Source organism: Herpailurus yagouaroundi, unplaced genomic scaffold (genome assembly GCF_014898765.1).
Source record: "Herpailurus yagouaroundi ecotype Mexico unplaced genomic scaffold, PumYag 187, whole genome shotgun sequence".
Taxonomy (NCBI): domain Eukaryota; kingdom Metazoa; phylum Chordata; class Mammalia; order Carnivora; family Felidae; genus Herpailurus; species Herpailurus yagouaroundi.
Window position 1 is genome coordinate 6266698 of NW_024412418.1, and position 27373 is coordinate 6294070.

General features: G+C 40.0%; 2 protein-coding genes across 9 annotated transcripts in view; both read left to right on the forward strand.

Annotated features, from left to right (window-relative positions):
- Positions 1-13473, forward strand: part of FNBP4 (formin binding protein 4) — a 44390-nt gene extending 30917 nt beyond the window's left edge. For both annotated transcript variants that reach the window (XM_040495148.1, XM_040495149.1), the window contains exons 15-17: positions 19-359; positions 9003-9160; positions 12409-13473. In XM_040495148.1, coding sequence (XP_040351082.1) covers positions 19-359; positions 9003-9160; positions 12409-12499 — 590 coding nt within the window. In that variant the 3' untranslated portion in view covers positions 12500-13473. The remainder of the gene's footprint in view (positions 1-18; positions 360-9002; positions 9161-12408) is intronic.
- A 114-nt stretch (positions 13474-13587) lies between these two features.
- Positions 13588-27373, forward strand: part of AGBL2 (AGBL carboxypeptidase 2) — a 47282-nt gene continuing 33496 nt past the window's right edge. For 5 of the 7 annotated variants that reach the window (XM_040495150.1, XM_040495154.1, XM_040495155.1 and 2 more), the window contains exons 1-6: positions 13588-15022; positions 15209-15341; positions 15603-15666; positions 16852-16986; positions 20880-20933; positions 21671-21856. In XM_040495150.1, coding sequence (XP_040351084.1) covers positions 15306-15341; positions 15603-15666; positions 16852-16986; positions 20880-20933; positions 21671-21856 — 475 coding nt within the window. In that variant the 5' untranslated portion in view covers positions 13588-15022; positions 15209-15305. The remainder of the gene's footprint in view (positions 15023-15208; positions 15342-15602; positions 15667-16851; positions 16987-20879; positions 20934-21670; positions 21857-27373) is intronic. The other 2 variants (XM_040495152.1, XM_040495153.1) reach the window with 2 other exon arrangements.

Consider the following 27373-nt stretch of genomic DNA (forward strand, 5'->3'; position numbering starts at 1 on the left):
TTATGGTTTGTATGTTAGGTCATCAGGCAGCTGGGATTGGACACCAGTCTGCAGGGATTGGACACCAGGCAATATCTGTTAGCCATCCAGCAACAGGAATGGGTCATCAAGCCAGAGGAATGACCCTACAGTCAAATTACCTAGGACTGGCAACAGCTCCTGCAATTATGAGCTATGCTGAATGTTCTGTCCCAATGGCAGTGACTCCCACATTGCAGCCAGTCCAGGCCCGAGGTGCTGTGCCTACCACTGCCATTATTGAACCACCACCTCCTCCTCCTCCGCCACCACCACCACCACCACCGCCAGCTCCCAAAATGCCACCATCTGAGAAGACAAAAAAAGGAAAGAAAGATAAGGTACAGTAAATCTCTCCCAAGTTTTTAATTTAAAATTTTTATTATTGAAGTGATATTCATGCAAAAACCAACATTTTAAAGTATATAATTCAGTAGCGTGTAGAAGTATGAGTTCTCCAACTTTGTATGTAATTTTCAATATTGACTGTTTAGGCCCCCTTGTAAGTTGATACGAATTTATTCAGCTTTTCTATTTATGCATAAAAAGCCAGTGGAGTTTTGATAGGGATTGCATTTCATGTCTGAATTGTTTGGGTCATACTGCCATTTTAACAATATTGGATTTTTCAGTCTGTGAACACAAGATTCTTTCCATTTATTTAGGTCTTCAGGGTTTTTGGGGGGTTTTTTTTGGGCAATTTTTTGTAATTTTCAGTGTAGAAGTCTTTTACTTCCTTTCCTAAATTTACTCTTAGGTATTTTATTTTTTATTCTGTTGGATACTATCATAAGTGATCGTTTATTTGGTTTACAGTTTAGCATTATATAACGTCCTTTTTCATCTTTTGTAACAGTTGTTTACTTAGTCTCTTTTATATTAATGTTGTTAACCCTTGCTTTCTTTTGGTTACTATTTGCATGGAGTCTGTTTGTCCTTTTACTTTAAATCTGTGTATATCCTTAGATAGAAAATTAACGTTTTACAGACATCACCACTTCAATTCTGTTTTTTTGTTTGTTTTGAGGGAGAGTGCGCACTTGCGGATGGGGCAGAGAGAGAGAGGGAGAGAATATCTCAAGCAGACTCCACCACTGTCAGCACACAGCCAGGCACGGGCTCAATCCACAAACTGTGAGATCATGTCCTGAGCCAAAATCAATAGTCAGACCCTTAACTGACTGAGTCACTCAGGCTCCCTATTCAGTTCTGTTTTTTTAAATCCATTCTGCCAGAATACATCTTTTAATTGGAGAGATTTATTTACATCAGTAAATTACTAATTTATTATCAGTAGTTACTGACAGGGAAGGACTTACTGTTGCCATTTTGTTACTTGTTTTCTGTATGTATTCTGAAGATTTTTTTGTCCTCATTTCTCCTCTCATTGCCACCTTTTGTGTTTAGTTGATTTTTTTAGTGACACATTTTGATTTTCTTGTCATTTCCTTTAGCATATGTTCTATATTCATTTTCTTTTTTTAAGATTTTTTTAAAAAGTGTTTTTTTTTTTTTTTTTTTAATGTGTATTTATTTTTGAGAGAAAGACAAAATACGAGTGGGTTAGGGGCAGAGAGAGGGGGAGACACAGAATCCGAAGCAGGCTCCAGGCTCTGAGCTGTCAGCACAGAGCCCGACGTGGGGCTCGAACTCACGAGCTGTGAGATCATGACCTGAGCTGAAGTTGGACGCTCAACTGACTAAGCCACCTAGGCGCCCCTATATTCATCTTCTTTATGAAATCATGGGTATTATATGTAATGTGCTTAAGTTATCAGTTTTAAACTGATACACTCTATTGCAGACAAAAACCACTCCTCTATAGCTGCATCCCACTCCATTATGTTATTGGTGTTATAAATTATATTTCTACATATTGTGTGCCCAGTAACATAGCTTTGTAATTACTTTTTATGCTTTTGTCTTTTAAATTCTGTAGAAGAATAAAAAGTAGAGTTTACAAACCAAAATCACAATCCTACTGATTTTCATATTCCTGTGTTTACCTTTATCAGAGAACTTTATTTTTTTGTATGACAACTTAGGTATTTAGCATCATTTCACTTCAACTTGAAGAACTCCCTTATGCATTTATTGTAGGATAGGTCAAGCAATAATGAACCCCAGAGCTTTTGTTTATTTAGGAGTATTTTAATTTCTTCTTCATTTTTTTTTTTTAATTTTTTTTTTTTCAACGTTTATTTATTTTTGGGACAGAGAGAGACAGAGCATGAACGGGCGAGGGGCAGAGAGAGAGGGAGACACAGAATCGGAAACAGGCTCCAGGCTCCAAGCCATCAGCCCAGAGCCTGACGTGGGGCTCGAACTCCCGGACCGCGAGATCGTGACCTGGCTGAAGTTGGACGCTCAACCGACTGCGCCACCCAGGCACCCCACTTCTTCATTTTTGAAGGAAAGCGTTGCCTGTACAGAATTCTCAACTTTTTTTTTTTTTTTCTTTGATCACTTTAAATATATCATCCTGCTGCCTTTGGCTTGCACTGTTTCTTCCAGAAATCCTGATAATCTTATTGAGGAACCTTTGTACATGACAGGTCATTTTTCTTTTGCTGCTTTCAAGATTCTCTTTGGTTTCTGACAAGTTATGTGTCACAGGGTGATCTTTTGGGGCTTATTCTACTTGGAGTTTGTTAGACCTCTTGGGTATGTATATCCATGTCTTCATTAAATTTGAGTAGTTTTTAGCTATTATTTCTTTTTAATTTTTTAAAAATTTATTTTGGAAATAGATTATGCAGACAAGCAGGAGAGAGGGGCAGAGGGAGAAAGGGAGAGAATCTTAAGCAGGCTCCATGCTCAGCACAGAACCCAACATGGGGCTCAGTCCCACATGACCCTGGGATCATGATTTGAGCCAAAATCAAGAGTTGGATGCTCAACCAGCTGAGACACCTGGGTGCCCCTTGGCTATTCTTTTTCTTTTTTTTTTGTTTATTTATTTTGAGAGAGAGAGAGCATGCACACTAGTGGGAGAGGGGGAGAGACAGAATCCCAAGCTGATGCCACACTGTTAGTTAAGAGCCCAGTGTAAGGGTCGATATCACAAACCATGAGACCATGACCTGAGCTGAAATCCAGAGTCAGACACTTAACCGACTGAGCCACCCAGGCACTGTGGCTTAAAATATTTTATTTCTTTTAAAAAAAAATTTTTTTTTCCAACGTTTATTTATTTTTTGGGACAGAGAGAGACAGAGCATGAACGGGGGAGGGGCAGAGAGAGAGGGAGACAGAATTGGAAACAGGCTCCAGGCTCTGAGCCATCAGCCCAGAGCCCGACGCGGGGCTCGAACTCACGGACCACGAGATCGTGACCTGGCTGAAGTTGGACGCTTAACTGACTGCGCCACCCAGGCGCCCAATATTTTATTTCTTAAAATAAAAGTTCTGCCCTTTTCTTCCCATATGCCTAGGATTCCCATAATGCATATATTAGTCCATTTAATGGTGTATTATAAATTAGATTCTGTTCACTTTGCTTCATTTTCTTTTTTTTAATCTCTGAAAATGCACTTATGTATTTTCTTCAAATTCTTATATATAAATTCTAATTAGTTAACATATAGTGCAATATCGGTTTCAGGAGTAGAATTCAGTGGTTCACAGTGTTTTTCTTTTTGCTCTGCAGACTCCATAATTTCAAATGACCTACCATCAATTTTGCTGATCCTTTCTTCCGCCTATCAGAGTTGGCTGTTGAGCTAATGAATTTTTCAGTTCACATTTTTCAGCTTCAGAATTTCTATTTGGTTTGCATTTTTTTATATCTACCTGTTTGTTGATAATCTCATTCATGTGTAATTTTCCTGATTTCATTTAGTTCTTTGCCTTTATTTTTCTTTAGCTCTTTGAATACATTTAAGACAACTGTTTTAAGGTCTTTAGTGAGTCTGAAGTATGTATTTATGGTTGGTTTCTAGAGATTTATTTTGTTCCTTTGAATGGACATGTTTGCCAGTTTCATCTGTGCTTTGTGATTTTTTTTCTTTGTTGAAAATTAGGCATTTGGCAAAACAACTGTCTCTCCCAGTCTTTGCACATGCATTCTCTTTGTAGAAAGACCTTCATTAAGAAGCCCAGCATGAAGGTTTAGATCTCTTTGGGCCTTTTCTGGGCATCTGTATCCCCTGTGTAGATTTTTTTTTTTTTTTTTTAAAGAGTGTGCAAGCATGAGAGAGAGGTAGGGGGGAGACAGAGAATCCTAAGCATGTCCCAGGTTGAGTGCGGAGCCTGACACAGGACTCAGTTCTACGACCCTGGGATCATGATTTGAGCCAAAATCAAGAGTCAGGCACTCAACCAACTAAGCCACCCAAGAGGCCCCCCATCTGTATACATTTAATTTATTATTATTATTATTTTTTTTAGTTTATGTATTTTGAAAGAGAGAGAACTTGTGTGCGAGCAAGCAGGGGAGGGGGAGAGAGAATTCCAAGCAGGCTCTTTGCTGTTAGCACAGAGCTGGACGTGAAGTTCGAACCTGCAAATCATGAGATCATGACCTGAGTTGAAACCAAGAGCCGGGTGCTCAATCAGCTGAGCCACCCAGATGCCCCTAATTTTCATCTTCCTGTCTTACACCTTCTTTTTTCCGAGGAGCTTTATATGTTGTTTAGTATTCTTCTGCCCATAATCTCTGCTCCTAGGTATCCACAAGACTGCAGTTTCCCTGTGGTTTTCACAATGCTGCAGTACCTGCCGCTGCCTTTCAGGGCTTCCAACCTGAGATTCAAAATATGCTGCCATTACTGCTTGAGCTCCAAGTTAGTCAATGTACCGAAACCAGTCCTTCAGGCAGCCACAGACAGAAGAGAGAATATTTTACTCTTTTCCTTCCCTCCTCAGGTAGGGAACTGAGAATTGGGCTGTTTCATCCCAACCACACAGGAGAGGGTGGTGCAAAGGCAAGCAAACATGTCACAAAATCTCCTACCGTTTTGAATGTGACTTTTTTTTTTTTTTTTTTTTTTAGATTTTATTTTTATGTATTCTTTAGACTTAACATGGGTCTCAAACTTAAAACCCTGAGATCAAGAGTCCTATGCTCTACCTACTGAGCTAGGCAGGTGTCTCAGTGTGGCTTCTTGATTGAGTGTTCTCTTGTTTGCTTCAGATCTTCAACTTGTTTCCAGAAGATCTTCAACTTGTTTCCAGAGTTCCCATAAAGCGATTTTAGTCTGTATTTGTTTTCATAATGTTTCCTTGGGGAAACAGGGCCTGGAGCTTCATGGTCTTCCATTTTACTGATGTCACGTCACATTCACTGGCCACTTTTGTATGCCCTGATTACCCAAAGTTTCTCATCAGCTTTTTCTCTGTGTTGGCACTTTATCTGCCTGAACCAGAATCATTTCTCCAGGGATCAGCAGGGCAAATTCATTTGCCTTACCATGGTTAAAGGAACCTTACTGAATGAGATACGTGTTCACACAGAATAGGCCATGTGATTCCACTTGAAACCCCTTGTCCAAGTTAGTATTCTGGTTTCAGAAATTATCTGGAAACGAAGTAAATATTATTGAAGTCAATGATAACAATTAGAACACTGTCTTTAATATAGTGTCAAGGTCTATACTATAGCATATATGGTTCTCCTGAGCCAGCATACTGTTTACCACCTCCATATCTTTGCTTTGTCTACCAGTCCCACTACTTTTTGTTCTTTACACAATTAAATGTTAGAACAACCAGTGCTGGGGAATCATTTCTTGTATGAAGCCTTCCTTGACACTCTTTCTCCAATTCTCCAAAGATTTCATGCAGTAAGTAATTTCTTAGCCGGTCATTCTTTAATGGTTTTGTAAATAATACTTTAGGAAATCCAGAATTCTAATTTGTTAATATGTCATTTTTATGTACTTCATATTAAAACAACGATAATCTTATCTTTCTTGTTACAGGCCATTTTAAAAGAATATAAAATAATATACTTACTTCCTTGGATGTTCAAGAATATTTGAAATGCATGTTTTCAATCTTGTTGCTGAAGAATTTTGTGTGCAGCTTACTAGAAAATAAGCTAGGGTCGCCTGGATGGCTTAGTTGGTTAAGTGTCTGACTCTTGGTTTTGGTTCACGTCATGATCTCACAGTTCATGAGTCCAAGCTCCACAGCAGAGCTTGCTTCAGATCCTCTGTCCCCCTTTCTCTCTGCTCCTCCCCTGCATGTGTTCTCTCAAGAATAAAATAAAACATTTATTAAAAATATCAAGTGTCGGGGCACCTGGGTGGCACAGTCGGTTAAGTGTCCGACTTCAGCCAGGTCACGATCTCGCGGTCCGTGAGTTCGAGCCCCGCATCAGGCTCTGGGCTGATGGCTCAGAGCCTGGAGCCTGTTTCTGATTCTGTGTCTCCCTCTCTCTCTGCTCCTCCCCCGTTCATGCTCTGTCTCTCTCTGTCCCAAAAATAAATAAACGTTGAAAAAAAAAAAAAATCAAGTGTCCTAGGGGCACCTGGGTGGCTTAGTCGGTTAAGCACCAAACTTCTGCCCAGGTCATGATCTCAAGGTTTGTGGGTTCGAGCCCTGCATCGGGCTCTGTGCTGACAGCTTAGAGCCTGGAGCTTGGTTCAGATTCTATGTCTCCCTCTCTCTGTACCTCCCCTGTTCACGCTCTGTCTCTCTCTCAAATAAACGTTAAAAAAAAATTAAAAATACCAAGTGCCCTTAAAAAAAAAAAAAAAAAAAAGGCTAGAAAACAAGTCCTAGCCATTGGATCTTTATTCATCTTACTGCCTGTTCCCCTGTAAAAATGTGCTGGAACAGCCATTGCAGGGGCCCCTGGGTGGCTCAGTTGGTTAAGTGTCCAAGTTTGGCTCCAGTCATCATTTCATGGTTCTTGTGTTCAAGCCCCGTGTCAGGCTCTGTGCTGATAGTGCAGAGCCTGCTTGGAATTCTCTCCCCCTCTTTCTGCCCCTGTCTAACTTGCACTTTATCTCTCTCAAAATAAATGAACTTTAAAAAGAAAAAAACAGCCAGTATAATTCTTTATCCATGGTTTTGGATGTGATTGGCAATAAATAACTTATAAAACAACTTATTTTCCCATGACGAATCAAATGTGATAAAATTTTTTTTCACAAAACCCATAGAAGTCAAAAGGAAACAACAGTGACTACCTAGAGCTTTGGATTTTAGTCATGTTTGACCGTGTTCAGTGAGAGGTCATACCTCACCGAGCCCTCTGTCCACTTATGACTGTTATTAGTTCATGTTACTTTTTACACGTATGGTTCCATGCTAACCCCAGGTGGGCTGTTTTGGAGCTTGTTGGCAGGGTATGTATGCAGTGTGTGAGGCTGAACCACAGGTGAAATGACAGCCTGGAGTGTGGGGGTGTGTGGAGCTAAAGGTGTAAACACAACAGATGGAGCACTCAGTTCTCCAGAACGTTAAGAACTGTCCGTTATAGTCAAAATATGGTATTGAGCAGAGAGCAAAGTAATAGAAGAAAGACTGAAAATCTAAAACTAACTTTCTCAGATTTTGGGGAATTAAGAAATATCTCTCAAGTGCAGGCAGGAAAAACAGGGTGGGCCCCCATACCTGGTCCAAGATGAGCCCAGCAGCAGTTAATCACATCTACCACTCAACTGCTTGTTGTGTTTCTAGTGTAACCTGGTCAGGTCTTCAAGTACATAGCTCTTCAAAATATAGGGATAAAAAACATGTTTCCCCCCATGTCTGATATAGGAGCCTTTGAATTTCACATAACTAATCACAGATTCAACAAATTTGGTTTTTGGTTTTATTTATTTTTTTAACATCAGGTTTTTTTGTTTTTATTTTTAATGTTTATTTACTTATTTATTTTTGAGAAGGGAGTGTGCAAGAATGAATAGGGGAAGGGCAGAGAGAGATGGAGAATCCGAAGCAGGCTCCAGACTCCGAGCTGTTAGCGCAGAGCCTGATGTGGGGGCTCTAACTCATGAGCTGTGAGATTATGAACTGAGCCAAAGCCGGATGCTTAACTGAGTTGAGTGAGCCACCCAGATCCCAGATGCAGTTGCCCCTCAACAAGTATATTTTTAAGGCATACTATTTGTCAGGCATTCTCCCCAGAAGCTGGGGATGCAGAAGTGAATCAAATGTTTGTGGGGGAATACAAAAGAATACAAACCAAAGAAGTGGGGGAATGGGGTTGGGGAGACAGATAAGCAAATGCATACATGTTTGGTGCTTTAAAATGCAGTGAGAAAAAACAAGCAGTGTCAGGACAGAAAGCGGTCTTTGGGAGGTGGTGCTGTTTCCAGTTAGGTTGGTCGGGGAGGGCCTCTTTGCTAGGGTGCCATTGATCAGAAGCCTGATGATAGTGATAGAGCAAACCGTGTTGGATATATGTAGGCCTACTTTTGCTACTTTCACAAGATTTTTTTTACTCTGAAAGTAAATACTTACTATAGAAAAAAATTAGAAAATGAAGATGAGCCAAAAAGATTTTATTGTATCTCCTCTTAGAACCATTCTTACCATTAATATTTTGATACATCTTGCTTTGTAAATATTTGTTGTTAATTGACTTTGTTGCTGTTTCCAGGAAAGCTGGTCATTTGTTTCTCAGCTCTATTTTACTTAATGTGAACACTGCATTTAGTTAAAATTTGCAAGAGGAAACACTGTAATTCTGAGATAAGGGCAACAGTTTTGAATTCCATAGAATAATGAGGCTGAAGGGAATTTTTCTGACCTAATTTTATAAAAGCACATATATGGGTGTTTTTTTTTTTTCCAGTTTTTAGAATTTTGACCAAGCATTAATTAGATTTATAGTTGGTAGAAATTTCGGGCAAGAATTTATAATAGTATTTATTTTTTGTGTTTCTGTCCTTTTGATTTTTTTTTTTTTTTGTCCTTTTGATTTTAAAGTTTACTTATTCCTTATATGTAAGAAGAACCTTGATCTTGTGTGGATCTTACTTCCATATTTTATGTATTTTCTTCCTTCTGACCTTTACCCTTTGTTCTAGGCAAAGAAGAGTAAAACCAAAATGCCGTCTTTGGTAAAGAAGTGGCAGAGTATCCAGCGTGAGTTAGATGAAGAGGAGAACTCTAGTTCCAGTGAAGAGGACCGGGAATCAACTGCACAGAAGCGAATCGAAGAGTGGAAACAGCAGCAGCTGGTCAGGTAAACAAAAGCCCCCAGATGAGTGGGTTATGGTGGTGGTTTTAAAGCAGCAGTCATACTCTTTAAATCACAATCCTTAATTTTTGATATATTTTACAAACCTTTATCTAAAAGTTTATAATTTATAATGATTATTTCCCTGTGAGAATTATGATCTACCCTTTTTCAAAATTATAGATATCAAGAGTTTAAAATTTTTTTTAATGTTTATTTTTGAGAGAGAAAGACCATATGAGTTGGGGAGGGGCCAAGAGGGAGGGGGACACAGAATCCAAAGCAGGTTCCAGCCTCTAAGCTGTCAGCACAGAGCCAGACCCAGGGCTCAAACCCACAAACTGTGAGATCATGACATGAGCTGAAGCCGGGCACTTAACCGACTGAGCTATCCAGGCATCCCAGAGATAACAGTTTTAATACTTTATCCTACTGATTGTTTCTCTTAAGCAAAAAGACTGTCTTTAACATACCTGTCTTAGCATACCAGGAAAAATACCTGTCCCACTTACCATGTAGATCCAATAGACCCTTTCATAAATTTTTTTTGAAATTATTTTACAGGGGCACCTGGTGGCCCAGTCGGTTAGGCATCTTGATTCTTGATTTCAGCTCAGGTCATGATTTCACGGTTCATGGGATAGAGCCCCACGTTGGGCTCTGTACTGATAGGGCCTACTTGGGATTCTCTCTTTCTCTCTCTGCTCTCTTCCCCTCTCATACTTGCATGCATGCCCTTTCTCTCTCAAAATAAATATTTAAAAATTTATTTTGCAAATAATTTACAGAAGTTAAAGGGAGGGGGAGGGGTGTGCCTGGCTGGCTAGTCAGTAGAGAATGCAACTCTTAATCTTGGGGTTGTGTTCAAGCCCCACTTTTATTATTTTTTTAATATTTTATTTATTTTTTAGAGAGACAGAATGGGAGTGGGGGAGGGGCAGAGAGAGAGGGAGACACAGAATCCACAGCAGGCTCCAGGCTCCGAGCTGTCAGCGCAAGAGCCTGATGTGGGGCTTGAAATCTTGAACCGTGAGGTCATGACCTGAGCCCAAGTCGGACGCTTAACCAACTGAGCCACACAGGCGCCCCTGTTCAAGCCCCGCTTTGAGTGCATAGCTTACTTAAAAAAGGATTTAAAAAGGGAAGGGGAGAAAACTTCATTAGAGATTTTTCTAAGAATTTAAGCATAGCTAACTCAAAATTTTTTCTTTATTTTCTTGGTTTTAAAGGTGTCCAGGCTAAAATGAGTAACATTCTTTGGATGCAATTAATTGTTTACTTGTTACACCATAATCTGGAAGATACTCATCTCATAAATAGTGCTGCCATATTTCAGATTCATCTTTGATAGGTTCTAGCTTATCATTGCTTCTGGTTCTTAACATTTGCAACATTCATAAATGTAATACTTAACGAAACCATTTGGAAGAGGATAGCCATCTTTTGTTTCCTAATTGAAGGCATTTTTAGTTTTAGATATATAAACACCAATTAGAATGGTCACTGTAAGAGGTTTTTTGTTCCTAAAATATCTATTTCTGCAGTCATTATATACCTGCTTTCAGCATTTGTCTACTTATAAACCCTCTGAAATGAATTTTAGCATACAGCATCATAAAACCCGAAGGATTCCTGTCATGTGTCATTTTAGGGAAATGACATAGTCCTGGTTCTTTTTGTTTGTTTGTTTTTTGTTAATATTTATTTTTGAGAGAGAGCATGAGCAGGGGAGGAACAGAGAGGGAGGGAGACACAGAATCCGAAGCAGGCTCCAGGCTCTGAGCTGTCAGCCCACAGCCTGATGTGGGACTCGAACTCACAAATCCTGAGATCATGACCTGAGCTGAAGTCAGGTGCTTAACTGACTGAGCCATCCAGGCACCCCAGTCCTGATTCTTGTTACAAAATAATTGGGTGGTGGTGTTCCTTTTTAATGAGAAAATTATACTTCTTTTTTTGTTAGAGATACACTGTTCACACATGAATCTCAAATTTGAGAAAATTCATCTAGGATGTGGTCCTCTTCATATCCATAGTCTGAAATGTTACTTACCCAATAAGTTTTACCATCATAATTATTAGAATGTACAGTGCCACTGTCTGTTTGCTTTTATCTTTTGGTTTGTTTAATACTTGAAAGCAAAGCAGGGGCACCTGGCTGGCTCAGTCGGTAGAGCATGCAACTCTTGATCTCGGGGTCACGAATTCAAGCCCCACTTGGGGCATAGAGCTTACTTACAAATAGCAATAGTATGGGGGGCGTACTATGAATGAAGATGTTGCCTCCAGACTCTTTTACTTCCTTGAAAGGTTAACATGCTTTTTGGGGGCAACACAATAAGAAAGCTGGGGATGCTGTTACTGACAATTTGTGCTTTTGCCTCATCCTTGTAGGCGATTCTGTTACTTGGTTTTCTTATTATTTTAGTCTTTTTGGTATTGCTGGAAATTGAATAATGATTAATTCCTACAATAATGAAATAGGAAACTATTTCAAAATGATAGGTGGGGAATCACAAAAGATACTGTATTTAGATTATTTTAGATTTATAAAGATTTATAAAATGGATCCAATGCACCCATTCTAGTAATTATAGTGTCTGAGTTTAACGTATTTTGAAGATGATTGAAGAAGCTATGAGCTAGCAATGCTTACAAATAGAACTGTTCGAAAGAGAATTTCAAAAACATTATATCCAAAGGTCTTTGATAGTAAGTTGAAGGTTAAAATATATCTTTCCTAAAGAATTGTAACTCCTTGGGGCTAAGAAAAACTTTCACAAGAATTGTTGTATTCCTTCAATGTGACTTTAATGGTTACTGGAGATAGATAAAACTAAGCATGCACTCAACGTATCCCTAAAACTGTAGAGAGAGTATATCTTTGGTTGACCCATCAGAATTAAGAAATTTGATGAAGAATATGCTGGTACTTAGCTGAGAAACTTTTCTTTAAAACTTTATTTTTGAGAGAGAGAATGAGTGTGACTGGGGGAGGGGCAGAGAAAGAGGAGGAAGGAGACGTCAGTGCAGAGGCTTGATCTCAGTTCTTGACCTCCTGACCTGAGCCATAATCCAGAGTTGGACGCTTAACTGACTGAGCCACCCAGGCACTCCTGAGAAACTTTTGAAGCATTGTAATGAACATAGTTGTGATGGGTCAGATTTTCAGTGTTAGGCAGTGGCTTTTGTTAGGAAATAAACAGTTTCATATTTTTTCTTTCCAGTGAATAATCTGTATGTTGTTTTCACAGTGGCATGGCAGAGAGAAACGCTAATTTTGAAGCGCTTCCTGAGGATTGGCGAGCAAGACTGAAGAGAAGGAAAATGGCTCCAAACACATAGTTTGGGGTGGGGTGGGGGTGCTTTTTTTATAGGTTTTTTTGTTTGTTTTTTTGTGCATTCAGTTCAGAGTCTTAACCAGTTTTACTGTCGTCAGTAAACTAAATGTTATGAGGGAGAGCATATAAATTTCCTGGGCAAAAGCATAGACATACAAAGTTTTCACATTTGTGAAATGTAATTTTTCTGTTTTGCTGAAGGGTGAGGTGAGGTTGACTGAATGCTTTGACATGGCTGCCTTTATTTTCACACTGGCAAACTCAGCGTATTAGGTACATTAACCTCTGATTGGGAACATGTGGTTCATGAGTATAATACCTCAGTGGAGGACTCACTGACAAAAAGTGAAGGACTTTCCTGTCTAGTAGAGGCTCATTTAGTTCCTAGTGTGGCTCTCTCTCATTAACTTCTACTCCAGAACAAGTGCAATTAAGAAGGCAGCTCTGTATTCTGTTTTGCTTAACTGGGATTATCGGAATCTCTGACGTCTTCTTCTAGCCTGCCACCCCTGAAGTGCTGAGGTATATTGAGGTGTTTACCTTGTGCTGACAGATGGCCACACTCTTTAGAGGATTCTCACAGATTCTAGAACTGATAGCTCAGTCATTTCACACACTAGTGGCATATTTAAATCTCAATACAGGCAGCAGCAGGTGTTCATATCTTTAATTTTGAGGATTTCCCCCCTCACATGTGTGGCAGTAAATGTAACAAGAGCCACTGTATGTATTAATGTGTCTCCATTGTCTTAACCTTGTACCAAAATTCACCTCCCTTTTATGTGAATGTACTCTCCATAAAATTCCAGTATTTAAAAAGCAGTTTACTGTTCTGTACTTTCTATTGTATCACAATCAGGTAAAAGTCACTTTAAACTGAAGAAAAGGCAAATTGTGTTTTAAAGCTGTTTGTATTTCTCCAGTTTCTGACCTTGTAAATTTGTATATATGCACTAATAAAGCTTTTTTTATACTTCTGATTGGTTATCCTTGCTCTTCCAAGCCTGTTATATCATGATTGTACAATCAAGACTTTAAGTCCAGTCATACTTGTCGTTTATCAAATACAGCATAACGCATGTGTAAACACTGAAGAGAACAGCTCTTGGGAAAAAGACCAGCAGGATCTTGAGTCATTTGTGGGTGGGAGAGCTGTGGGGACGGTGAGAAAACAGGCTTCTAGCACCAGAAGGTACTCTGTGACTTAAATTTTGGAGCTTGTATACTATAATATTAGCTAACGTTTGACCTAAAATCCTGGAAATGATGTAATGTGGTTAACATTTTAAGATTGCTTTATTCCCTCTGACTATAAAAGTGACCTCTACTTTGGTTATATTCATATAAAATTAACCAAAGACAACAGTTAATAGTTTGATTTTTATTCCAGTACATTTATATGCATAGGAGTTTTGCCTACTGGGTGTCCTGTATATCAGTGTGTTTTATTTACGTTTAACGCCAGTGTTGGGGTAACATTTTGTATATAAACTTTTTCTTACAATTTTACTAGAGCAAATTTCTAGAAAAGCTACCAACTAGCAAAGCTTTTAACTCCCTAGCAGTTCTCTAGACGTGTAGGAGTTGTTGCAGAGCACCAGTACGTTTGTCATTATCTTAACAGAATGGAGCACTTTCTAAAGTCCGATAATTCCATGGTCAAAATGTGTGGTTTCAGTTTTGTAATTTTTCAATTCTAGCTATGGGCTGGTGAGACTATAAGGTCAAAGAAAAGGGGAATCCGCTCCATCTGAGCAACACTTACCAGTTACCTAAACCTAAGGAATGGCAAAGAAGTCTGGAATTACTTTTGAGGCCTGCTAACTGATACTGTATTCACCGGTCTAATTTTGGTTCCCCAGAAGCGGGGCTGCAACTGAAAGGAGGAATCAGTGTGAAGAGCTGGAGGCTGGCCAGTCTTCTACCTTTTCTAGGCTCCTCCCTCATACCCTGGAGTCGGGGCCTCGCTCCCCGGAAGCGTCCGGCCACCCTGCTCTCCTACTTCCGCTCCGTCGTTGCTAGGCTACCGGGGCCCTAGCAGCAGAAAGCCGCGGCGGGCGAGTGCTGCAAGCGTGTTCTCTGGGCTGTTCTCTGGGCGCTGAGTGTTTCGGCCGCTGTCCCTGCAGTGAGGTGGCCTCCAGCCTGGCTTAGGCTCCTTTGCCCGGGACGGGCCGGAGAGTGGAGGCGATCGCACCCTTCCCCTGCCTTTCTAGGAAATCTCCACGCCCCCGCCCCTATTCTTCGGGAAACTGCCCCTCACCTCCTTCTCCAGCACCAGAAAGCCCTGAACCCCTGGGTCCCGTTTTCGCGGGCCCACACTGCGGGCCCCTGACCTTCCTTCTCTACCCCGAGGCGACTCCGTCGCATCCCTCTACCCCCCACCCCCCATTCGCAATTCTTTCACTTTCCTGTTGCGTCCTGGTGGTGGGCATCTCCGTCCTCGGAGAGGGAAGCATGAGACCAGCAAAGGTCCAGGCGCCTCTGGAGGCAGAGGCTGGAAGACAAACCGCCCTCCCTAGTTCCTCAGGTGTGCCTCCGAGCCTCAGACTGGGAACCAGTAGCCAGGTGCTTGTATGTGTGAGAAGCTGGGTTGGCAGGGAAGAGGGAGCGATGCGGCAGGGCTTCCTAAAATTCGCGTGAGAGCCGCGCAGGTGGAGGAGGGTGGGGGAGAATATCGGCAGTTTTTTTCAGTTGTCCTGTTCTGGTGTTTTAGCTTCTGTGTAATCAGCTGCCCTTTTGGAAATCGGGCGGGGGTTGTGGCTGGATGCCGGTGTCACTGACTTGTCTTCAGCATAGAATGCAGAAGTAACATGTTCCCAGCACTGGAAACAGAGGTAAAGCAGGAGGTTGGTACACTCCCCTCTCCAGGAACTCCACAGAAATCCAGTACTTCTATATCAGAAGGTATATTCTGGTGGCACCTTTTTCCGGCAGGAGATCTTGATCCCCAAGATAGAATAATTTGCATGAATGTCTTTCACTCGGTTTGTTTACAGAATCCTTGGGTATACTGTCCTTTGCAACAAACACTTCTTGTGTGCCTTTTGTTAAGAGTTCAATATTACTTGAAAGGACTTTCGTGATTGAGATGACTTTTCCTTTCACAGACTCTTCCTGATCCCTATGAAGACTTTATGTACCATCATCTTCAATACTATGGCTACTTTAAAGGTAATATCTCATTCTTACCTAGCATCACCTTTTCTGCCTTCATGGAGTAAATGGTTTGATTAACTGGAAGAGTTGCACTTGGATGAACTAATGGCGAATTTTTCTAGCACTATAAGGGAAAGGTGAAGGGAAGTGAAAAGTACTTCCTTTCTCCATTGCTGTGCTGCTGTGTGTCACCTCTTTTGAGTGTGTATACAAGAGTCTGTCTATCCTTGGGCCAATACCACCACCCTTTCTTAATTATACCATATGGCATTTAAATAGTCTTGATAATCTGGAAAGACATGTCCTGCATCTTGTCCACAAGTCTCTTGGCTGTTCTTACCTTTTCCATTGTATTGAATCTGTAGATCAAATTTCAGAAGAAGTGAGAATTTTCTGATACTGGTTCAGCAATCTATGAATATACTCTGTTTCTTCATCTACATAGGTGTTGTTTAATGTCTCCCAATAAAGATTTGTAAATTCGTCATGGGACTTTGTATCGTTAGGCTACCATAAATGGTATCTTTTTAAATTTTGATTCTCTTTGTTCCTAGTATCTAGAAATAAAATTAAGTTTCAATATTGATTTTATTTCTATCAACCTTGTTAAACTTTCTTATTAACTGTTTCATTTTTAAAGTGATAATTTGTGGGGCACCTGGATGGCTCAGTTGGTTAAGTGTCCGACTTCGGCTCAGGTTATGATCTCACAGTTCGTGGGTTTGAGCCCCACATCAGGCTCTTTGCTGACAGCTCAAAGCCTGGAGCCTGTCCCTCTCTTCTGTGTCTCCCTCTCTTTCTGCCCCTCCCCTGCGCACACTCTCTCTCTCTCAAAAATGAATAAACATTTAAAAAATAATAATAAAGTGGTAATTTGTTGAAAACTGGATTTCCAGTTAGCCAGATTCAAGAGCCCTCAAGACAAAGCAGTTTTGGGCACCTTTCTCTTTCCACTGTACCATGCTGCTTCTCAAGTCTCTCCTCACTGTAAAATGGAGAAAATGATGCTTAGCTCACGTAAATTGGAATATGAAAGCTTTTTGGAAAATAGGACATGTTCATTGTAAAAGCCTGCCGTGGGTGATGGGTGGTGACAGAAGTAGTGGCAGGTTTGGTAGTGGTCGTGGTTTTGGTATTAACCTAGATGTTACAGGTGATGAACTAGCCTTCCAGCACCTTTGTTTAATTGTCTATTCATAGGTCACAGAGGTAGTTTACCAACCTCAGCTACACACCAGCATGTTTGGAAGAATAATCCTCGATACCTGTTGAGCGGCTCTTTTGGAGAAAGACAGGGTATGATACCAGACCCTCTGCAAAAGGAGAAGCTTCTGTGTGAGTAATAATCAGTGTCTGTGGGGGCGCCTGGGTGGCTCAGTCGGTTGAGCAGCCGACTTCGGCTCAGGTCATGATCTCGCGTTCCGTGAGTTCAAGCCCCAAGTCGGGCTCTGTGCTGACAGCTCAGAGCCCGGAGCCCGTTTCAGATTCTGTGTCTCCCTCTCTCTCTGCCCCTCCCCCATTCATGCTCTGTCTCTCTCTGTCTCAAAAATAAATAAACATTAAAAAAACAATTTTTTTTTTTTAAATCAGTGTCTGTGATCCCCAGAATTCAGTTGCCTTGAGCAACTCCTTCAGGTATTGAGGAGAACATGGCCTAACTCGAGAGAAGCCAGAGAAGCAGCCTCGGCCACCGTTTCCTGACATCACTCAAAAATGTTCTATCTAGATCCACTTTGGAGTATAGGTTTTAAATTAAAATACTATACCTTCTGGATTATCTTTTTCTTCAAATTGTTGGAAAATTTGTTAAGACTCTTTGGTCAAGAGGAGCACATTGATTTTTACACAGATTTGATGGATGTATTTGTTAAGGCAGTTTGCATAATAGTGGTGGAAACCAGGGGACTCCCGGGTGGATCATCCAGTTGAACCTTCCAACTTTATTTCGGGTCATGATCTCACAGTTCACAGGTTCAAGCCCCATGTCAGGCTCTGTGCTGACAGCTCAGAGCCTGGAGCCTGCTTCAGATTTTCTGTCTCCCTCTCTCTCTGCCCCTCTCCCACTCATGGTCAGTCAGTCTCTCTCTCTCTCTCTCTCTCTCTCTCTCTCTCTCTCTCTCTCTTTCAAAAATAAACATTAGAAAAAATTAAAAAAAAAAAAAAGAATGGTGGAAACCAATTTCAGCTAGCTTAAGCAAAAAATAAGTTTTCACAAGGATTTTATAGGTTCCTTCTGGAATCTAAGGGCAGGTGTGCAGTTGAATTTCTCCCTCAATACATATGCAACCAAAAGTCAATTCACTTTTCTTTTCCCCATATCCTCCCCTGATCCCAGTTCAAGCTGCCGTCATTTCTCATTATTGAAACAGCCCCAGTACTTGGTCTCCTGAATTCTTCTCTTGTTTCATGCTAACCCCTTTCAGTCTGTTTTCCACACAGCATTATTCTTTTTTATATGCAAGTCTGATTGTGCCCTTTTTCTAGTTAAAACCTGTGAATGACACGACTCAAAAGCCATACAATACTGTGAAGAAAGCAAAATAACAAACTGAAAAAGAAAAAGTTTGCGACAAATATGTCAAAGGATTAGAGTCCTTAACATAACAGGCTCTTACAAATCAATATGTAAAAGATGACCAGGAAGGAAAATGGTCAAAGACAACCAAAGCAGAAAAAGACATGAGCAAGCCTTTCCTAAAAACAAATACAGTCGACAGGCTTATGGAAAGATGCTCGATTTCACGTCCAATTAAAGATACAAATCAAAATGTCAAGGTACCGTTTTTTTAATTACGGGATTTGGGAAAAAAAGCTTTTTTTAATGACACCTAGTATATATAGGTCAGGGTATGGGGGAACACTCCTCCACTGCTGTCAGGGATGTGAACAGGTAGACTATTTTAGGAAGGCAATTTAACACTACCTGGGAAATTTAGTACAGTGCATGACCCTTGACGCAGCAATTCTATTTTCAGATCTATGTCTGCGCACATCCCAGTGCCCTGAAGGCTCTTCCATTCTGTGTCCCAGGGCTCCTGACAGGGAGTAGAAAGGCAGGGGTTGAGCGAAGGAGACTCATCTGGGTGGGATGGCTTAGGAGCCAGCTGATTGCCCCACACCCTTCAGTTTCCTCCTGCCCCATTTAACTGACACTCAAGATAACATTCATAAGAAATGATTGCCAGGCTCAATAGAATAAAAAACATGAATGCAAAATCAGCTGGTAGAGGCAACAATGTGAATGAGGTTTAGAGTGTAATCGATAATAGGATGTGCACAGGAACGTGTGGGTGGACTTATAGAAGTCTCCTCCTACAATAAGTTCATCTCAGCCTTACTGCTTCTGTCCACTTTGTTCACAGTAAGGGGTAGTCCTCACAGGACAATGCAGCTGTAAATGCATGATCCTTATAGTAAATTGAGAATCTCAGTGGTATTAAGGAAAAATGATCTTTAGAGCAACCAGACTCCAGACTTTTTTTCCTGTTTTGATCGTTGCATCATCTTTGTAGCAAAGTATTTTTATGCTGTTGGTTTTTTAACCAGAAAAGAACAAAGAGAAAAAGGAATGGGTTACAATACAATCTGCTTATTTAAAAAAAGAAGAAAAAATAATAAGGGCACCTAGGTGGCTCAGTCAGTTACAGTTAAGTGGTCCAACTTTGGCTCAGGTCATGATCTCATGGCTCGTGAATTGGTGCCCTACATCGGGCTCTATGCTGACAGCTTAGAGCCTGGAGCCTGCTTTGGATTCTGTGTCTCTCTCCCTGCCCCTCCCTCACTCATTCTCTGTCTCTCTCTCTCACTCTCTCTCTCTCTCTCAAAAATAAATAAGCATTAAAGAAAGTAAATGAATAAAACAAAAGAAAAGGAATATATGTGTAAAGTTGCAAATTCAAATGGCAGAAAAAAAGGAAAACTAAAAGCCCTCCGTGCCCTACTCCTGATAAAGCCATTATTGTCTTAATTCTTTTCATATATCCTCATGTATCTGTGTATTCTTGTCTTTTTAATTACTCACAGGGGATACTATACACAATACTATAATACTATAACTTTGATTTTTTTTTCCGTTTAATAATACACCTTACAGAGCTTTTTCAAATGAGCACACACACAATTTTTTACCTCATCTTTTTTTTTTTTTAACGTTTATTCATTTTTTGAGAGACAGAAAGAGAGCATGAGTGAAAGAGGGGCAGAGAGAGAGGGAAACACAGAATTCCAAGCAGGCTCCAGGCTCTGAGCTGTCAGCACAGAGCCTGACATGGGGTTTGAACTCACAAACCACGACCTGAGCCAAAGTTGGACGCTTAACCGACTGAGCCACTCAGGCATCCCTACCTCATCTTTTTTAAGGGCACCTACAGTATTCCACCTGATTAATATGTCATAATTATTTTAACTTCCCTTTTGATGTTTTCGTTGTTTCCACATTTTTGTTATTTGAACATTGCTTCAGTAAGCGTCTTAGTATGTGTAGTTTTTTTCTTTTTAAGTTTATTTATTTATTTTGAGAGAGAGAGCGAGCAGGGGAGGGGCAGAGAGAGAAGGAAAGAGAGGGAATCCCAAGCAGGCTCCGCACCATCAGCACGGAGCCCGACATGGGGCTTGAACCTACGAGGCATGAGTTCATGACCTGAGCCAAACCAAAAGTTGGGCATTTAACCGACTGAGCCACCCAGGCGTCCCTGTATGTGTATCTTGATGAATTTTTGTGAGAAAATCTGTAAAGTAAATTCTTAGCAGTGGGATTGCTGGATCAATGGTTCTGTATTTTAAATGTTACTAGATAAACTGCCAAACGCTTTCCAGAAAGTTTGTACTGATTTGCCCACTTGCCAGCAGGTTCTGAGAGTACCTGTTTACTTAACACCTGTGCCAGAATGAATGTGAAAACACATAAATGCTTTTTGTGTCTGTTAAGTAAAAAAGTAGTATTTCCTTGTCATAGTGGTTTACATTTCTTGATGTAACGCTGAGCAGCTTTACCATCTTTTCAAATGTTTATGATCCCCCCTCCCCTCATTAAACTAGGGAAAAAATTAAGAGACAGAAAAAACAGGGCCCTGAAATTAAAAAGAAAAAATTTTAGAGAAAGAAAAGAAACAAAGGAAAAATGGGGCCCTAAATGGGGGTGGAAGATGGAAAGGGATAGGGAAAGAGGGAAGAAAAAAGAAAGTCACAGATCCCTAGGACAAACCATGCCTCCTTCTTCCTCTTTCTAGGGCCCACCTGTATATCTTCACCTGTGCATAGACAGATAGAAGCTGTGAGCAGAGGTATTCCGTGTCCTTCCAGACCCGAAAACTCATGCTGCTGCTTTACAGAAATACGTCTTCACTCCCTGCTCTCCCCTCCAGATCTGGCACTGACCACACCCAGGGGCTTTTGGCCTTTCCTTCCCCCTCTCCTTGCCTTTCTTTGCCTTCTTCCTCTCATTTCTCTTCTTTTTCTCCATCCTGGGAGCCTCTTTTCCTCCTTTCTTTCTCATTCTTTTTCCCAAGAGCTCATCTTTCTCTCCTGCCCCTGCTCGCTCCTCTTCGTTAGTTTCTGTGTCCTCCCAACCATTGTATTTTGAATTTGAAAGTTAAGTTGTAGATGATTTCTACAAATTAGTTAATAGTTATTAGTGTTGTTAATAAAGTCTTACGTACTTTTCTCTAAAACGCTAACGGATGCAATGCAGTTTCCTCTTTTGCCTCTCTCTAAGCAAAAATAATATGACATAATTTGATTTAAAAAACAAAAAAGTTTTTTCTAACTTACTCTAAACCTTTACATTTAAGTATTTAATAGACTGTGTAGAATTTTAATAATGTAGAATTTTAACTTTGCATAATGTCAATGCTGTCGCCTTGGACTAAATCTCCTTCTTGAAGGAGACACCTGTCTTAGGATTGTGCACCTGTGCTCATATTTTAATACAGTGCTTCAAGTTACTTGGTTGTCACAGTTGAGCTGTAAAGTCCCCAAGGAGAAAAGGAAAGCTGTTCACTCATTCCCTTTCTCTCTGCAGATTCTCTTATGCTTAGTTCACCACTTCTTAAGAGCAGGCAGCTTCTTCATGATGAATTTGGTGAAGTCAACCCATGTCTTCGAGAACCCCGAGATCTCTTTACCTTCTTCTCTAGCAGCGGGCCTCTGCAGGCTCCGAGGTGGCCAATAGAATGTGAGGTCATCAAGGAAAACCTTCATCATATTGGTAATGTGACTTCTGTGTCGCGGTGCTGTCCTGACAGACATTATTATGAGAACCTATTAAGTCCAGCATACTGAAGTACAAGGCAGGACAGATTCAACATCTGTTAACTCATCCTGAAATGATTAAGCCCTGGGAAACTGATATACACTGGTCAAAGTAAAAGTTACACTAATGTGTAAGCTCAAATGCTTCAGGGTTTATTGGAATGGAGGGATACCTTTCTAGAGGCTGAAATATATCAGTACTTACATCTGCCTCAGTATTAATATGATTGAGTTTTAGGAATTGTATTTTTTTTTTGACTCAAAATCACATGATGTAACATTTTTTTTTTTACTTTTTTTAACTATTAGAATTTATTTATTAAATGTTTTATATGTCATCTTTAGATATTTTCTATTATGATCTTTTCATTTGTTTATTTTATTTCATTTTATTATTATTATTTTTTAATTTACATCCAAGTTAGTTAGCATATAGTACAACAATGATTTCAAGAGTAGATTCCTTAGTGCCCCTTACCCATTTAGCCCATCCCTCCTCCCAAAATCCCTCCAGTGACCTTCTGTTTGTTCTCCATATTTAAGAGTCTCTTAGGTTTTTGTGCCCCTCCCTGTTGTATTATTTTTGTTTCCCTTCCCTTATGTTCATCTGTTTTGTCTCTTAAAGTCCTCATATGAGTGAAGTCATAATGATATTTGTCTTTCTCTGACTAATTTCACTTAGCATAATACCCTCCAGTTCCATCCTCATAGTTGCAAATGGCAAGATTTCATTCTTTTTGATTGCCAAGGAATATTCCATTGTATATATATACCACATCTTCTTTATCCATTCATCCATTGATGGACATTTGGGCTCTTTCCATACTTTGGCTATTGTTGATAGTGCTGCTATAAACATGGGGGTGCATGTGCCCCTTTGAAACAGCGTACCTGTATCCCTTGGATAAATACCTAGTAGTGCAATTGCTGGGTCGTAGGGTAGTTCTATTTTTAATTTTTTGAGGAACCTCCATACTGTTTTCCAGAGTGGCTCCACCAGCTTGCATTCCCACCAGCAATGCAAAAGAGATCCTCTTTCTCCGCACCCTTGCCAACATCTGTTGTTGCCTGAGTTGTTCATGTTAGCCTTCTGACAGGTGTGAGGTGATATCTCATTGTGGTTTGATTTGTATTTCCCTGATGATGAATGATGTTGAGCATTTTGTCTTGTGTCAGTTGGCTATCTGGATGTCTTCTCTGGAGAAGTGTCTATTCATGTGTTTTGTCCATTTCTTCACTGGATTCTTTGTTTTTTGGGTGTTGAGTTTGATAAGTTCTTTATAGATTTTGGATACTAACCCTTTATCTGATAGGTCGTTTGCAAATATCTTCTCCCATTCTATCGGTTGCCTTTTATTTTTGCTGATTGTTTCTTTTGCTGTGCAGAAGCTTTTTTATTTTGATGAGGTCCCAATAGTTTATTTTTGCTTTTGTTTCCCTTGCCTCTGGAGACATGTTGAGTAAGAAGTTGCTGCGGCCAAGGTCAAAGAGGTTTTTGCCTGCTTTCTCCTCAAGGATTTTGATGGCTTCCTGTCTTACATTGAGGTCTTTCATCCATTCTGAGTTTATTTTTGTGTGTGGTGTAAGAAAGTGGTCCAGGTTCATTCTTCTGCATGTCACTGTCCAGTTTTCCCAGCACCACTTGCTGAAGAGACTGACTTTATTCTATCAGATATTCTTTCCTGCTTTGTCAAAGATTAGTTGGCCATACGTTTGTGGGTCCATTTCTGGGTTCTCTATTCTGTTCCATTGATCTGAGTGTCTGTTTTTGTGCCATAGGAGTTGTATTTTTACTAGCCTTGGTATAGCTGACGAACACTATACATACCAGAACATAGTTTTTACTGTTGTTTTGTTGTTGTTGTTGTTGTTGTTGTTGTTAGATTTTTTTGTTGGTTTTTTTTTAAGTAGGCTTAAGCCCAGTGTGCAGCCCAGTGCGGGGTCTGAACTCACAATCCTGAAGATCAAGACCTGAGTTGAGATCAAGAGTCAGACAGACACTTAGCTGACCGAGCCACACAAGCGCCCCAGTTTTGGCTGTTTTGGTTTTTTTTAGAGAGAAAGAGAGGTAGGGTGCAAGTGAGAGAGGGGCAGAGAAGAGAATCCCAGGAGGGGCAGAGAAAGAGAGGGAGAGAGAGAAAGAGAAGCAGGGCTCATGCTCGCCTGAAGCAGGGCTTGTGCTCACACGAAGTGGGACTAGAGCTCACCTGATGTGGGAATCAAACTCATGAGCTCCGAGATCGTGACCTGAGCCAAAAGTCAGATGTGTGACCATTAAGCCACACAGGTGTCCCAGTTTTGACTGTTTTTAATTGAATTTTGAGTTTATTGGAGTGTTTTTGTGGAAATGGTGGAGACTAGTTTTGTGAGATTGCTGGTCATACGTTTGAGCTCTTGGTGCAGATACAATCTTCAGCATTCATTATGTGAGGGTTTCAGAAGTGGGTTGCATTGAAGTGGAGACTTTTCTAATGGCTGGGATGCCTACGTCTATCAAACATTATGTCTCTGCTTTAGACTGCTAGATAAACAACTGGATGTTTCTTATTCTCACACTTCCCTCTTATAATATTCATTCAATATATATTTAATAAGCATCTGCCATCTGCTAAGTGCAGTGCTTGGTGTTACAGATATAATGATAAACAAATGGAGACACCGAGAGTTCACATACTGGTGGGGTTGTTGAAGATACAACCAGGCAATTGCTTAGAGTTTAGTCCCTCTGGGAACGCTTAACACCAGCCTGGAAGATTAGGGAGGGTTTCCCAGAGGAGATGACACATATACTGAGATCTGAAGGATGGTAAGTTAAAAGTAATCCTCCTGAGAAGGTCAAAGAAAATATTCTAGTTAGAGGACATAGAAGAAGAGCATGGCATGTTTGAGCAACCATGGAGCATTGAGCATGAAAGACAGGAGATAAAGCTGAAAATAGAGGGAACTTCTTAGTGTCTCAACTGGGCACAGGATTCTGCTCTTAAGGTGTTTGGAAATGGAGGGTGAATTTTGAGTTCGTATAATAGCTGAAAGTCCTAAGATCAATTTTTAGATAAAAGTCTTAGTTGATGTGGCTGAACAATAGGATTTTGCTTTTCTCTGTATAAAATAAGCAAAGAAAATTCCTGTGAGGATTTTGGATACAGTTCCAAGAGGGGGAAAAGGTGGGAAACTGGAATTAAATAACCACGTTATTGCAGTGGTAATCCACAAAAGCACTAGATTTTTATTTATTTTTTTAAGTACTATGCCCAACGTGGAGCTTGAATCCAGAATCCCAAGATCAAGAGTTGCACCCCAGCACTAGATATTTTAAAAGGCAATTCTTTTTAATTTCAAGGAAATTTGATAACAAGCACCTTATTGTTTAAACCAAATTGACACCCTCATCATTTCCCATCTCTTTAAAGATAAGAAATTAGCATTGTTTTTTTAAATTTTTTTTAATGTTTTATTTTATTTTTGAAAGAGAGACAGAGCACAAGTGGGGGAGGGGTACAGAGGGAGACACAGAATCTGAAGCAGGCTCCAGGCTCCGAGCTGTCAGCAAGAGCCCGACGCGGGGCTCAAACTCACGAACCGTGAAATCATGGCCCTGAGCTGAAGTCAGACACTCAACTGACTGAGCCACCCAAGTGGCCCAAGCATTGTTTTTTAATGAGTTGCATCTTTATGATTTATTTTGTCTTTATTTTTTTATATTTAGTCAGTCAGAAGATAATATTAGAAGCAGTAAAGAACTGCAGGGTTTTTTTTTTCATGTTTATTTTTGAGAGAGCACGCATGTGAGTTGAGGAAGGGCAGAGAGAGAGGAAGACAGAGGATCTGAAGCAGGTTCTGTGCTGTCAACCCAGAGCCCAGTGTGGGGCTTGAAATCATGAACCCTGAGATCATGACCTGAGCCAAAATCAAGAGTCAGATGCTTAACCGACTGAGCCACCCCTATTTTATAATTTTTTTGAGGAACCTCCATACTGTTTTCCATAGTGGCTGTACCAATTTACATGCCCCGTCAACAATAGGGTTCCCTTTGCTCCACATCCTCGCTAACATTTGTTATTTCTAGTCTTTTTGATGATAGCCATTCTAACTGGTATGAGGTGATTTTCATTGTAGTTTTGATTTGCATTTCCCTAATGATTATGATGTAGAGCATTTTTTCATGGCTCTGTTGGCCATCTGTATGTCTTCTTTGGAAAAATGTCTATTCAGATCCTCTGCCCATTTTTTAATTGGAATGCTTGTTTGTTTGCTATGAAGGTGTATGAATCCTTTATATATTTTGGATAGTAGCCTCTTATCAGATATATTATTTGCAAATATTTTTTCCCATTCACTGGGTTGCCTTTTCATTTTGTTAATGATTTCCTTTGCTGCACAGAAACTTTTTAATTTGATGCAGTCCCACTTGTTTATTTTTGCTTTTGCTGCTTTTGCTTTTAGTGTCAGATTTAAAAAATAATCACCAAGGGGCACCTGGCTGGCTCAGTCAGTAGAGCATGTGACTCTTGATCTTAGGGTTGTGAGTTCAACCCCCCATTGGGCATGGAGCCTACCTAAAAACATCATCACCAAGACCAATGCCCAGCAGCTTACTGCCTATGTTTTCTTCTAGGAGTTTTATGGTTTCAGGTCTTAAATTCAAGTCTTTAATCCATTTTGAGTTTAATTTTTTGTATGGTGTCAGACAGTGTTCCAGTTTCATTCTTTTGCATGTGACTGTCCAGTTTTCCCAACACCCTTTATTGAAGAGACTGTCCTTCCTCATCATATATTCTTGGCTCCTTTGTCATCAATTAATGGACCATGTATATGTGGATTTACTTCTGGGCTGTCTATTCTATTCCATTGATATATGTGTCTGATTTTATGCTAATACCATACTGTTTTAACTACTGTAGCTTTATAATATAGTTTGAAATCAGGGAGCATGAAGTCTCTATCTAGCTTTGTTCTTCTCTCAAGATTGCTCTGGCTACTCAGCGTCTTTATGGTTCCATAGAACTTTTAGGATTCTTTGGTCTATTTCTGTGAAAAAATGCCATTAGAATTTTTATAGTGACTGCATTGAATCTGTATATTTATTTGGGTAGTATGGACATTTAAAAATATTCTTCAAATACGTGAGCATGAATATCTTCTAATGTATTTGTGTCTTCTATTTCTTTCATTAATGTCTTATAGTTTTGAATATACAGGTCTTTCACCTCCTTAGTTAAATTTATTCCTAGGTATTTTATTCTTTTTGATACAGTTGTAAATGGGATTGTTTTCTTAATTTCTTTCTGATAGTTCATTACTAGTGTATAAACATGCAACATGTTTTTGTATTGATTGTAGTGATTTTGTATTCTGTATATTTACTGAATTTATTTATTAGTTCTAGCAGTTTTTTGATGAAGTTTTTACTATTTGGGGGAGTTTTTGAGAGAGAGAGAGAGAGAGAGAGAGGCATATAAAGAGGGAGAGAGAG